The 15,100-nt window shown below is 36.9% G+C and overlaps 2 protein-coding genes across 4 annotated transcripts in view; both read right to left on the bottom strand.

The window, feature by feature from the left end:
- Positions 1-4,435: 4,435 nt before the first annotated feature.
- Positions 4,436-9,578, bottom strand: LOC127638385 (hypermethylated in cancer 2 protein-like). 2 transcript variants are annotated; one of them, XM_052119879.1, is made up of 2 exons: positions 9,520-9,578; positions 4,436-8,142 (listed from the first exon to the last, which is right to left on the bottom strand). In XM_052119879.1, the coding sequence occupies exon 2, from the start codon at positions 8,109-8,111 to the stop codon at positions 6,705-6,707; it is 1,407 nt and encodes a 468-aa protein (XP_051975839.1). In that variant the 5' UTR covers positions 8,112-8,142; positions 9,520-9,578; the 3' UTR covers positions 4,436-6,704. The 2 variants fall into 2 exon arrangements, with proteins under 2 accessions (XP_051975839.1, XP_051975840.1); XM_052119880.1 differs by lacking the exon at positions 9,520-9,578 and adding an exon at positions 9,379-9,477.
- Positions 9,579-10,305: 727 nt separating this feature from the next.
- Positions 10,306-15,100, bottom strand: part of LOC127637909 (FYVE, RhoGEF and PH domain-containing protein 6-like) — a 35,124-nt gene continuing 30,329 nt past the window's right edge. For both annotated transcript variants that reach the window (XM_052119155.1, XM_052119156.1), the window contains exons 20-21: positions 14,235-14,377; positions 10,306-11,615 (exon numbers count right to left, since the gene is read on the bottom strand). In XM_052119155.1, coding sequence (XP_051975115.1) covers positions 11,579-11,615; positions 14,235-14,377 — 180 coding nt within the window. In that variant the 3' untranslated portion in view covers positions 10,306-11,578. The remainder of the gene's footprint in view (positions 11,616-14,234; positions 14,378-15,100) is intronic.

Raw genomic sequence — 15,100 nt, 5'->3', positions numbered from 1 at the left:
GACGTTCCTTATTATTTTTGTCAGTCTAAAAATGAAAGGTTCTTCAGTGGTCCTTTGCAGCACCAGATTCAGCAAAGAACCCCCTTCTTATCAAACTATTTTCACTGAATAGGATTCTTAAAAATAGTTCACCAAAAATTGAAATGATGTCCACTCATGCTTTCATAGTCAAACTTGGCTCTTTGCATTTGATTGTGAGAAACAATGTTGTTTGATGTAACTGAAAATGAGATTGATTGCAAGATTGAATATGCATGAATGCAAATAGAATTTGAGAGCTACAGCAAAGGTTTTGTTGTTGTTGTTGAAAACTATTTGCAACAACAATAGCCATTCACTAGCAATGTATGGAAAAGAGCAGTATAAGCATTCTTCAAAACTTTCCTTAATGTGTGCCCTGGAAGACATTTTCAAGGGTTTAAACTACATGAGGGTAGGTAAATAATGACAGAATTTTTTTATGGTACACTTTACATTCATATTCCCATTGTAAAGGGTTTATAAAAGGAGTTCATTAATGACTACCATTTACAAATGCATTATAAATTATGTATATGCAGTTATAGTAACATGCATAAAAAGGGCAACTTTAAATCAATACTTGTCAAATAGTGAGCATTAAAATGTGCATTTATAAATGCTTAATACACTTATTCATACTTAAAGTAATCAAAAACATAAAATGTCCTAATTCATGATTTACTGTATATCACAATGCAGCGACTATTATTGTGAGATTAATACAGTCCACTTTGTATTTATATTTATTAATGCAATGTCTTGACTCACTTGTGTTGTCACTTTCTTTCTCATATTGATGTCTAAAGAATGGTTTTATCTAGTTCTAGTAACCCAAAGTCCTCTGCAAAAACACTTTTTAGCTCTTCATGCTCATTCACATCATAAATCATATAATAAAGCCTGATGACCATTAAACCATACTGAACTTTATGTAGAGGTTTCTAATGTTGACAACTCCTTAATAAATGCTTTATATGTATCAACTGTACATTAAGGTACATTTGTATATGTTACTTATGTTGAATAAGTGCCCTTAAACTGTGGTGCATTTTTGGGCTGCCGCCTGATTTTTTTTTCACACTCAAATTTAATACATACTCTGGACTAATTGCAATTGTCAAAACCACAAAATGACGATCTGAAATGCAGGTGGCGCTCTAACACATTTTAGCCCTTACAGATGAGCTTGTCCATAGACATTCAGTCTTATTTTCAATTCAAGCACTACCTTCATTGTTTCATTGAATATCTCGTCCTCAGAGTGGACTAAAAGCTCAATCTAAGTGTCATTAGAAAGCTGACACTCTCGCCTTTGCGATGGCAGAAGACATTTTCTTGAGAGACTATTTGTTTAGAATGCTTTTTCTGTGGGACTGCATATTTTGGTCTGGACATCTATAAGATTGAATTTTTAGGTAAAATGTTTTTGTTTTTGGCACCATTCTGAGTAAAGATTGAGCAGAGACTGTTGTGTGTGAAAATCCCAGAAATACTCAAACCAGCCCATCTGGCACCAACAATCATGCCATGGTCCAAATCACTCAGATAATTTTTTTCCCCATTCTGATGGTTGATGTGGACATTAACTGACATTCCTGATTCATATCTGCATGAGTTTTTGCACTCCCCAGCCGACACATGATTGGCTGTTTAGATAATTGATTGGATGATTGTTGGTGCCAGATGGGCTGGTTTGAGTATTAGGTAGGTGGTTTTAATGTTGTGGCTGATCGGTGTATGACTTGTCCATTTAGGTGCTATGTGAAAGACTTTTATATTCATATTAATATTTCTACCACATTACCAGATTGTTTTCCACAAAAACTGGAAAATTAACTGTTCTTTGTGAAAGCTTAAATGGGTTATCTAATGTATCAGGCTGTGGAATCCATATTGGTTCTGACTGAAAACGTTACGATTACTAATAAGTGTTCTATTGAAACTTTTTCTAAATTTCAGGCCTTGAAAAAAAATACAAAATAAATAAGAAGACCTCTACATTACTAAACTATGTGAATAAGCAGTAAGGACCTTTCACATATTAAAACTAAAGTTTTTGAACAACATCATTTAAAAAATAAGCCTAATGTGGGTCACCAAAACATGAACTACGCAAACACTATGCAAAAGTGAGATAAGAAGTGAGCAAAGTCTACTTATTATTCGTGTCTTAAGGTTTCTTTCTCTGTGCACTTGTTGTCTGTGTGTGTGTACCACAAGCTGGCAGCACTCTGATAATGCCACGAAAGGGATTTCTATGTTTGTAGATGTCTTAGTAGCAAGTTCCCACCCTGCTCAGAGTGTCTGCTCTCTGTGTTTAGAGTCTGCACGTGGGCCACTGCCAGCTGTTCTATTCTCCCAGCGACCTGTGCCTGCCACATTCCCCGAACCCTGTCCCTTGCCCTCCCCTGCAGGGCCTGCGCGCCATCAGATAAGGTCTGGAGCTTTCAAGAATGCTCTGCAGAACCCCTCTGAGGCACTCTGTGCTAACAATACGCTGCGCTCGCTGCAGCCTGAGTGTCATTTACATGTGAAAACACTGGGCCTTATCTTCACTTCACTGAAGCTTAAGGACAAGAAAACTCAACGTGCTTCTGTGTGGAGATTCAGATCGGTTAACAGGTAGGTTTACTGTTGGATGAAAGTGCAATGAACAACAAAAGTACAACAAAAAGCCCTCTGCAATCACACAAAGATGCATTTCACTTATATTGAATGTATATGTTATTAGATACAGTGGGGTATGAAGTTAACGTGGTCAATGCCACAAATTTGCTACATATTTCAACTTCAAAACACTGTTTATTTGCAAGTTTAAAACAGATTTTACATTCCAGATATTTAATTTGGTCTCATATGTTTGGACCCCACTGTATAAGAGTCATTATCACAATGAATTGGACACCATTAAAAAACAAAAGACCAAATACCTGTAACCAAACTATAACTATGGGCAAAAGCAATCCCTGAAGTAGTCTTTAAGTATTCCCATCTCGTAAAGCTCAGATTTATTTAAGATTTTATCTCGTAAATATGGCAAATTTTAGAGAGCAACAACTGGGATTCAAAACTAAAGTGAGAGGATGTAGAGAATAATGGTGATTATCTATAACTAGTTGTTTTGTATGTGGATTCATGCTGCCACCCACTGGACTAGATATGAAAGCACTAGCCACAGATATATTCCATATCCAGCCAATTCACTTGCCAAGACACTCTCTGACTCCTTAATCTCGTTTAACACAATAGAGTTCAATGAACAAGTAAAAAAAGCTCATTTAACACGTTGAACACGACCTCAATGAACACATGGTCAGAAATCGCTGTGATTCCCGCCAACAACACCTAATTTCTTCTTCCTCTGTGCTCACTGCTCACATGTAGTACCTGCCATGCCCGCGAGCGCCTCCTAGATTACAACCACGGAATTACAGTAAATTGAAAGGAACATCAAATGGAAAATACAAAACAAGAAACAAAATTGCTCATACAGGGTACTCGATACATACAGAGCATCTACATACTGAGCACAATTATATAGCAGAAGTAGTGTAGCATGGTAGAATGCCCAGAACATGACTACATTACAAAACAGTCAGATATTGATTGCTAATTGTTTTTTCTTGTCTTTTATATAGTCCATAATATTGGCATATAATTACAGATCATACTTATTACTCCTCCACATATTAACTAAAAATTTCAAAATCGTCATATTTGTAATTAAATTCATACTGATCTATAAAGTTATTAACAAAAACATTAAAATGCCATTCACAAAAAAAATTATGACTGAAATACATATTTTCTACACTGTAAACACTTTAAACCTTCATTACTGAAAATATCAAGTTAATTAATTATGAAGTATTACTTGAAATGTCAGGTTTTGGGCTCATAACTCCAATACTTAAGTTAATTGAATTTATTTTTCATAAATAAACACCAAGTTAATTGATTACAAAGTTTGATTAAGTTTAATTAAATTAAAGTTTTGGAGACACCAACACTCCATTCAATTGAGAGAACGATTCAACTTATTGGGGTTTTCAGTGTACGATAATCATGTTTTCAATGTCATTTTTTTCTGGTGATTAAAGTTAAACAATGTTGACTAAAAATTAAATCTAATTAAAGCTGGAATTCTTGAAAAAACAAATTGTTTATCAAAAATAGAATAACTTTTCCACAAAATCAAATTCAAACATGATGGTAGCCATTTTATTGTCATGTGACAAAAAATTAATAAAATAAACAGGACTGTGTGTCACATTTTTATGAAACATTTTGTTCAGGTCAAATGGAGTAATCCTACAAAAACTTGATATTCAGAACTCAAAAAAAGCATATTTGTAAAAATATTTTTAGCTTGAAATTATTTTTTTGGAATTAATAATTTAGTTGTGTACACGCATGTATTCAAGGTGCAAGAAAACATAATTTTTAAAGACATGAAAACATTTTTTTTTTTGTAGAAACTTCTATATTTTTTATGTATGAAACCAACATTATAAATCATAAAGAAAGATTACATGTATACGAACAGATTTGTATTATTTGATCAGCATTTAAGTTTATTTCATGTCATAACTGAGAACAAGGTTATATACAATAGGATCTTAAATTTTTCAAAGAGTGAAAATGTGCTTTGGTTTTCATAAACATGTTGCAAATACTCTCGTATCTGTATTTTCTAAAGAAGGTACTTGACATTTTTTTCCAAAAGCATTTGAAAACCACATCAATCCGTACAACTACACACAATCATTACTGTAAGTTGAAAGAAGAGCTGCCACACCTTATTGTGTTAGGTGTAGAGAACATCGAAACACATCTAGAACAAAAAAAATATTGGTTAATGGCGCTTTATTGGGACATGCATCCCTAATTGTTCCCTGAGGTTTGCAGAGGATGCAAATGAAGAGTTGTCACAGTTCTGAAGTTCAGTTTCAAGTCCTATTACACATTAAAAAGTTCCTGAATGTTCTAAAAATGTATTGATTTACAAACAGTGTCAAATAATCATCTTGATATAAACCAAAAACAGAAAAAGCAAGCAAGCACAAAAACGAATAAAGACTACATGTAAAGGCAATTCAACAAATCAAATCTTAGGCTAGTTGATATATTATTTAAAGTACCATTTTGATATCACCAATATAGGCAACCAGCTACAAAACAAACAGTTAATACAACCTTCAAATCAGGTACCAAAAGCCCTTCAGCATGCTGAAAACATGTGTACAACGAACAAAATACCCAACAAGAGGTAGTTTCAAATAAACATGTCATAAAGAAATTAAAACACAGTAAGAAGCTGATTGAATATCTAAACAAAGTAAAAGTTTCAGTAATATATCAACTGCGAACAATAACTGACATTAAGGTACCCAAAGATATTTACAGTAGGTTTCGCTTTTAAGCTTTTGGTCTCCTATCAACACAAATTCATGAATGCAATTAGCTAAACCTAACTTTTTTTAATTCATAATTACAATGCACACGCCATATCAGTAAAATTATCAACGGACAATATGGTGTATAAATTAAGCCATTGGTTTAAAGCATTGGAAACAAAAAAAAAACCCCCAAAAGGAAAACCCCTGAAAAAAAAAAAAAAAGAAGACTCATATATATACCTGAATCAAAAGAAGCATAAATTAGACTTAAATATTTAGCAAGAATATAGATTTGGTTATAGTTTTACAGTAATTCTTTAGCATTTCAACATTCAATATTTCTTTGGAACTGTACATCAAAACACCGTAATTGCTCATGTGACAACGCTTAACTAGCTCAGATCGCAACTCTATAGGGAAGTATTACCTGTACCCCTGAAAAGTTTACTTTAAAACAGGCAGTGTGTTTTCTCTCATTTGGATCAAATGCCGGTTTAAGATTATTATATGAATTCAGAGATAGAGATTGAAATATGGAAGACAGTGAGTAGTTTTGATCTAATATGTAGTCTTAAATAATCTCATACAGGCTAATCAGAGGGTTTGGTTTAATCTGAGGTAGCAATTTTGTGTATTCAAGTAAACAATCCAGCTTTATCAAGGTCTGTTTCTGAAGAATAAACTAAAACAAACTCCATAAAATACATTCGAGAAGTATATCAAGTCACTGCTGTAAAATAACTGGCATCACCAGGATCATTTGTTCGCTTCAGTTCTAGAGAGGATTTCTAGCTATTTGAGGTCATTTTTTATTGTGTTATTCAATCAAACTACATCTCTAAATGGATAAACGCCGTATTCGCGTTTAACTACACACTAACAAGAACAATAAACAACTCATGCATATGTAGAATATTAAAGAAGGTATGAAGACAGAGGTATAACAATACGATTTGGCTGAAGTTGGCATTTTTATGCTTATCTATGGCGTCGCCATTCCTCTAAAAAAAAAAAACAATCTTTGTAGTGTTCAACAGCATTTGTGGGCGAAACTAAGGCCACGTCCACAGTCCACACCAATTCGTTTTTGTTTAAAAAACACGTCCACACTAGGACACTGTATTCCTCCACTGTTAACAGTTTTCAAACCAAAACGGATTAGTGTGGATGTGGCCTAACCCCTAGATTAGCTCAAAAGGGCAACCTCTATCAGTCTAAACAACATTATGAAGATCCGATTCTAATTTCGAGGTATCATCCAAGTTTCAAACTTTTTGACCTGTCCTAGGAGGTATGCATTCGCATGTGACTAATGAGGTTTCTTTGTTGTGTAAATTTCCCTCCGCAGACCTGGCACTTGTACGGCTTTTCCCCCGAATGGACGCGCATGTGCTCGGTTAGACGGTACTGCCTGGTGAAACGCATGCCACACTCGTCGCACGCAAATGGCTTTAGGCCGAGGTGGCTGCGCATGTGGCGCGTCATAGTGCCGCGCTGCGTGAACATCTTGCCGCAAATATTGCAAGGGAACGGACGCAAAGTGTCAACATCTTTGAGGGACTTTGGTGGACTTTGCTCCAGGCTTTCAGGAGCTTCTTGCGAGACTCTGGTAACTCCAAGGTCTCCCTCACCTTCCTCCTCATCCTCAACTTTCACATCCATATCTTCATTGATATGGGTTTGCACATGGGACTTCAGGCTTTCCGAAGAGGGAAAACCTTTTTCGCATGGTATACAAACATAAGGGTTGTCGCCTTCGGCTTCTTTGAGAAAGGTCTCCTTTTGATAAACAAAATTGGTGGACCCATTGTTTGGTTTTTGGCTTTCGGTTTCATCTTGCGTCTTTGCTCCAATCTCTTTCTTTACAGACAACTCAAGAGTAAATGTCTGATTTTGGCTTAGTTGGCTTCCAGCCCTGTTAGGAGGTATGTAACCATTGACCTTGGACTTTCTTCGAGATCCCTCCTGTTTTCTTACCTGAGCTCCGTCTAAAGGAATTATCCACTTCTCCTCCTTTGGAATACACTTAACATTTATTCCTAGCTGCATATTGTTGGAGACTGTTCTAGATACAAGCACCTCATCATTCACCAAGGTCTCCGAATTTGAGTTTTTCTTCGACAAATCCAACCCCAAGTCCTGCTTCTTCCTGGAAATGCATCTAATCTGAGCATTATGTCTCTTTTTGGGAGGGGTCATACAATATGCTTCAGTGTCTGACGAGTGATCTTCAATTGCCCGGTCGTACGAGTGACCTGAAGAGTTGTTTGAGGTAGGCGAGGAGAACCTCTGCACTCTCAAAGAACTCCCACGAGATAAGCTTTTGAAGGAGCCGTTTTGGTTGATCTTGCTGGAGCACAGGTTTGCGAGGTCGGTGAGTTGGAGATAATTCGCTGTGGTGAGCAGAGAGCTTAAATCTAGATCATCAATGGTCTCGTCGGATAGTTTGCCAGTGTAAATGAAATCCAGAATGTGCTGGAAAATGGCTGTATCCACCATATCGGGGTCGAGATGGATGAGGTTATCATGAAGGACGAGGGATTTGAAATAGTGGCTGGTGGCGGCAAGGATGCTTTTGTGGGCTCGGAAGAGCGTGTTCTCGACCATGATAATGACATCGCACAGGAAGCCCTTGGAGCGCTGTTGATTGAGCTGGAGAAGCAGTTGACTGGCGTAGTTCGGGAGCTCCATCGCCTACCCTTGATGTCTTGCATTGGGGTCTCTGCATGATAAGAGGATAAACTGTTATTCTGGGATAATAACAACCCTAATGGCCTTTCATATACCCATTTGACATTTTTCTCAAGTGCAGAATATGAATTGTAGATAATTTAATTTTCTCTACTTGAAAGCTAATTCTTGATATAAGAAATGGAATTACTTCTAGTGAAAGTGCTAATTTTATATATCAGTAATTACGTTTGCACTAGTAAAAATGTTAATTCTTAGTATCATGCCACTACTTTTTGATATCAAAAAAGGAATTCCAAATTTTTGACATCTTTAACTGCATTTCCACTAGTAGAATTTTTAAATGATTTTTCATTCACTCCTGTCTAAGATGCAATTACAGATATCTATAATTATTAATAATTTAACAATTTCTTAATTACATTTCTAATACACATATCAGCCATGAACATATTTCATATAATTTACATTGTTATTAGTACAAATATCCATTCCCGATTTCAACTATTTAATTTTAAACCATTATAAAATATATATACACACATAATACAATTTAATAACAGTAAATACGATGTCCAGAAATGAAACAAAAATGTATTGTCCACAATATGTAAAAAATGCTGATTAAAAAAAAGAAATGGTTTGTTATACAATCTCAAAATGGCCAAATATATTTCAGTCTATCAATCTACTTCAGGAAACTACAGTTACCATGGTTATTTTAAAGGGACATCATCATAATGCAGTGACGTCATCATTAAAGACAATTTAACAAACATTGTGCGTTTCTGAGGCAGTTATCGTGAGAAATTGCGCTTCAAACAATTAGATCGTCTAACTAAGAAAAAATAAAGACTACTATTAAAAGATTGAGCTCTAATTATAAAACAAATTAATGTACGTGCTTATTAATTAGGGCTGGAATCTGATTAAATTAGCAAGAGGACACACAGACAGCGGGGTTTTATTTCGAAATAAAATTTTTAATGAAAATATGCTAGTCCAGAGCAGTATGCCAACGAATAACACAAGTCCGGGCTTGTACAAAGCATACGGTGGGGTTAAGGTAAAATACACGTATCTTGTCTCGATAAATGCGGAACCGCGGACACTACTCGCCTACAGACAACGTGTTTCCTAATGTATATTTCAAAACATAAGCGGCGTTTTGACCTTTTCTAACGAGAAATCATATAGTGCGAACATTTTCAAAAGGGTAAACACTGTATCATTAAAAATCGTTTTCAAAAACAACAGGAAATGTTACCTTGCCAAGCTGGTATGGGTTAGGTAAAGTGGGCAGAAATGGGCTGATCGTGCAATGCGTTTAATGCCATTGATCAATTCGTCCAATCTACACAACGCCGAAATGCATATCGTACAAATGGTAGAAATGTATATAAAATACCTTTCGAACAAGGGTAGTGGTCCTCACTTTTCCCGTCGTCATCAAAACGCCATTTTAGGAGCTTGTGACGTAGTAAGCATGACCCCTGACCGAGTTCACCCCCTCCCCTCTACCTGTCCAACTAGAGGTATTACCATAGTATTACCCTCAGGTTATTCTCTCAGAGAGACACATAAGAAGGCATGATAATACTTTAAGCGTTGTTACCGAAGCCTGTGCTTATTTTACACACATAAATACAAATATTTCAGAGTGACAATTAAAGGTGGACTCACTAATATTTTTGCTCATTAAAAAATGTTTTAGCCTAGGACCTACTCCTAAATACATTAATTGTAATTTTGGAATATATGTAGGAAATCACGAGCAATCACATTAAAATGAAGACTCCAGTCATATCAGTGACCTTATAAAAGCTGATTATTCTACATGTAGAGGGTCTCCTCAGGGGGGCGGCCATGTTAGAATCACATGACCATCCGAATTACTTCACGCTTAATCTCAATAACCGTCATGTTATTTGACACTTTCACTCATTGATTAAAGTAATCATGGCTGACTGTGAATACTTAATTTCTACAATGACATCTGAAACTGAAAACTATTGATTTTAAATGATGCTTCATCCACTAGGTGTCAATATACTGTAGATGACACAAAGAAAAAAGTTACTAAGTAGACCTTTGTATAATAATGGCTGGAAATACAGAAAAATGATGATAAAATATTTTATAATGATAGATACTTTATAACGAAAACATGTTGAGCTTGAAATAGTTGTATAAAATACATTTATTGAGTGCAATAAAGTGGTAACAATGAATTCATAATTAAATTTTTAAACACTAAAATCTGAGTCCATATAGAATAAATATAACAGTAAAATTAAAAGAATTGTACTATATTATGCATATACATTATGGAAAAAATAGATTATGGAAAAGTACTAACATTCACATCAAACACATAAAACAAGTTCACTGGAAAATTTGAATTCTGTCATCACTTATTCACCCTCATGTCGTTGTAAATGTCCCAAATGACACACTATACACTTTTAAAATATACTATGCACTCCATGTAGTGAATTAATTTTCAATCTGTAGTATCATCCCAAATGGAACACAATTTTTTTACTACACAGAAACACTCGCCGTTTAACAGCTGACGGAAGTGATGTTTCAAACCCAAGCACTGCGTTGCCATTAACTTTAGCGTGCTATCCACCCTCAGTTAATCACTTACAGTATATCTCAATAATATACATATTCACACAGCATGGTATGATGGAAAGGAATTTAACTCACTTTTGTAAGGTGCTGTCTTCACAGAAGTTACATTAGTTGTCATATTATCCATTATTTACAATTGTTTTGCCAGATCACCAACATGGCCATTAACTCCGCCCAATCCGCTATGTATGACAAGCTGCGTGCGCTGTGCATGAAGTGTCTAACATTCCACACTCTGTTTTGACGGTTGATAAAGTGCATCATCCGGGTACTCGTAGTACACTTCTTTTTGTTGCATTTTCAGTGTAAACATACTACTCGCACTACTTGCACTACAAAATGATGTAAAATAGTGCAAACTTGTGCGGATTTGGATGCACCTTATGACTTTCTTTGGAGGAAAATAAAAGATGTAAGGCAAAACTTTAGATTCAGTCACCATTCGTTTTCAATGTATGGAAAAAAGAAGCAATTAATTTGAACGTGACTGAGGCTAACATTCTACCCAACTTCTTTATTTGCTCCACATATGAAAGAATCTCATGCAGTATGTTGCAACATGAGGGTGAGTAAATGATGACAGAATTTGAGTTTTTGAGTAATCTAACCCTAACACATGAAAACATTTTAACCCCATTTAACTTTATTGTAAAAATCACTGCAATACAACATGCAAATGCAGTAACCCACAAACAAAAACCATTTAGTCTCTAGAGTTAGAGCTTTAATATAGGAGGTATTGTGTGTGATGAAAGTGTGTGTGTGTGTTTTTTGCATGAAGTCTGGTCTAATGGTTCTGGAAATATCACATGTTCAGAGAGTCAATGTTAGAGAACTGTGGCCTCCTCGAAAGCTTCGATCCATCTAGAAGAAAAATGTATATGAAATGATTAACCTGAACATAAAATATAGCTATTATTCTATAGTAATTTCTCTATTTGAACATATACAGTATCTCACAAAAGTGAGTACACCCCTCACATTTTTGTAAATATTTGATTATATCTTTTCATGTGACAACACTGAAGAAATGACACTTTGCTACAATGTAAAGTAGTGAGTGTACAGCTTATATAACAGTGTAAATTTGCTGTCCCCTCAAAATAACTCAACACACAGGCATTAATGTCTAAACCGCTGGCAACAAAAGTGAGTACACCCCTAAGTGAAAATGTCCAAATTGGGCCCAAGTGTCAATATTTTGTGTGGCCACCATTATTTTCCAGCACTGCTTTAACCCTCTTGGGCATGGAGTTCACCAGAGCTTCACAGGTTGCGACTGGAGTCCTCTTCCACTCCTCCATGACAACATCACGGAGATGGTGGATGTTAGAGAACTTGTGCTTCTCCACCTTCTGTTTGCGGATGCCCCACAGATGCTCAATAGGGTTTAGGTCTGAGACATGCTTGACACACTTGTCTTTGTATTCCTCACCTGGTTTACACCACACACGCTTGACACCATCTGAACCAAATAAGTTTATCTTGGTCTCATCAGACCACAGGACATGGTTCCAGTAATCCATGTCCTCAGTCTGCTTGTCTTCAGCAAACTGTTTGCAGGATTTCTTGTGCACCATCCTTCTGGGACGACAGCCATGCAGACCAATTTGATGCAGTGTGTGGCGTATGGTCTGAGCACTGATAGGCTGACCCCCCCACCCCTTCAACCTCTGCAGCAATGCTGGCAGCATTCATATGTCTATTTCCCAAAGACAACCTCTGGATATGACGCTGAGCACGTACACTCAACTTCTTTGGTCGACCATGGCGAGGCCTGTTCTGAGTGGAACCTGTCCTGTTAAACCGCTGTATGGTCTTTGCCACCGTGCTGCAGCTCAGTGTCAGGGTCTTGGCAATCTTCTTATAGCCTAGACCATCTTTATGTAGAGCAACAATTCTTTTTTTCAGATCCTCAGAGAGTTCTTTGCCATGAGGTGCCATGTTGAACTTCCAGTGACCAGTATGAGGGAGTATGAGAGGGATGACACCAAATTTAACACAGCTGCTCCCCATTCACACCTGAGACCTTGTAACACTAACGAGTCACATGACACCAGGGAGGGAAAATGGCTAATTGGGCCCAATTTGGACATTTTCACTTAGGGGTGTACTCACGTTTGTTGCCAGCGGTTTAGACATTAATGCCTGTGTGTTGAGTTATTTTGGGGGGACAGTAAATTTACACTGTTATACAAGCTGTACACTCACTACTTTACATTGTAGCAAAGTGTAATTTCTTCAGTGTTGTCACATGAAAAGATATAATCAAATATTTACAAATATGTGAGGGGTGTACTCACTTTTGTGAGATACTGTATATATACACTGTATATACACTCACCAACCACTTTATTAGGTGCACCAATACATCTACTTACTCATGCGAATATCTAATCAGACAATCGTTTGGCAGCAGTGCATAAAATCATGCAGATACAGGTCAGGAGCTTCAGTTAATGTTCACATCAGAATGGGGAAAAAATACAATGAAAAATAACCATGGCATGATTGTTGGTGCCAGATGGGCTGGTTAGACTATTTCTGGTGATCTCCTGGGATTTTCACGCACAACAGTTTCTGGAGTGTAAAGAGAATGGTGCAGAAAAACAAAAACATCCAGTGAGTGGTGGCTTCATAATGACATGGGTCATAGGAGAATGATCAGATTGGTCCAAACTGACAGGAAGGTGATAGTAACCCAAATAAACATGCGTTACAACTGTGCAATGCAGAAGAGGATATCTGAACGTACAACACATCGAACATTGTGGCGGATGGGCTACAACAGCAGAAGACATCCCCGGGTACCACTACTGCCCGCTTAGAACAGAAAACTCCGGCTGCAGTTAGCACAGGTTCACCAAAACTGGACAGAAGACAATTAAAAAGACAAATCTAGATTTCTGTTGAGGTACACAAATGGTAGACCCACTGCAGCCTCAGTTTTCTGACGTGGTCTTCTGCTGTTGTATCCCATCCGCCTCAAAGTTTGACATGTTGTGCATTCTGAGATGCTATTCTGCTCACTACAATTGTACAGAGTGGTTATCTGAGTTACCGTAGCCTTTCAGCTCGAACCATTCTGGCCATTCTCTGTTGACCTCTCTCATCAACAAGGCTGCAGAACTACCGCACACTGGATGTTTTTTGTTTTTCATACCATTCTCTTTACACTCTAGAGACTTCTCAGGAGATCAGCAGTTACAGAAATACTCAAAACAGCACGTCTGACTCTAACAATCATGCCACAGTCAAAATCATTGAGATCACATTTTTCGCCATTCTGATGGTTGATGTGAACATTAACTGAATGTCCTGACCCGTATCTGCATGATTTTATACATTATACTACTGTCACACGATTGGCTGATTAGATAATCGCATGAATAAGTAGATGTAAAGGTGTACCTATTAAAGTGGTCAGTGAGTGTACAGTATATACATATATATATATTTGTAAATATACAGAAAGAACATCACCTTTCACAGATCTGAGAATCATTTGCCTTAAAAATGTAGTAGAGAGTGTTTTTGTGGTAAAGTTTAAAATGCAGTGAGGATTCTGGCATCTCTGTTTTTACAGAGAATCCAAGAAGGGGTTGACTTTCCAAAGCTGCTACATCCTGCAGAAAAGATCAAATGAGTTGTTGTTTTTTATATATAAAGGGTAGAGTTGCCATGTGTGTACAAAAGGAAAAAAAAAAAAAAAAAAAAAAAAGGTAAATCATAATAAATTATAAATACATATTAAATCCCCATACCCTGATGACAATTATTCACTAACAAAATGTAAAAAAGCAACATTTGGAATTTGGTACTCGACAAAGTGGTCATATATTTTTTTTTAATCCTTTTCTCCCAATTTGGAATGCCCAATTCCCACTACTTTGTAGGTCCACGTGGTGGCACGGTTACAATCCTCAATCCGGGTAGCGGAGGATAAGTCTCAGTTGCCTCTGCTTCTGAGACCGTCAATCTGCACATCTTATCACGTGGCTCATTGTGCATGATACCGTGGAGACTCACAGAACGTGGAGGCTCATGATACTCTCCGCAATCCACGCACAACTTACCACATGCCCCATTGAGAGCGAGAACCACTAATCATGACCACGAGGAGGTTACCCCATGTGACTCTACCCTCCCTTGCAACCGGGCCAATTTGGTTGCTTAGGAGACCTGGCTGGAGTTACTCAGCACACCCTGGATTCAAACTCACAACTCCAGGGGAGATAGTCGGCATCAATACTTGCTGAGATACCCAGGCTCCCTGACAATGTGGTCATATTAAAAGAAATACAATTTTCCATTATCTTTTGATACAAAAGATCAGTTCATTGTACCAT

This window comes from Xyrauchen texanus, chromosome 46 (assembly GCF_025860055.1).
Source record: "Xyrauchen texanus isolate HMW12.3.18 chromosome 46, RBS_HiC_50CHRs, whole genome shotgun sequence".
Classification (NCBI taxonomy): domain Eukaryota; kingdom Metazoa; phylum Chordata; class Actinopteri; order Cypriniformes; family Catostomidae; genus Xyrauchen; species Xyrauchen texanus.
The sequence above is the reverse complement of the archived record's forward strand: the minus strand, read 5'-3'. Positions and strand labels throughout refer to the sequence as shown.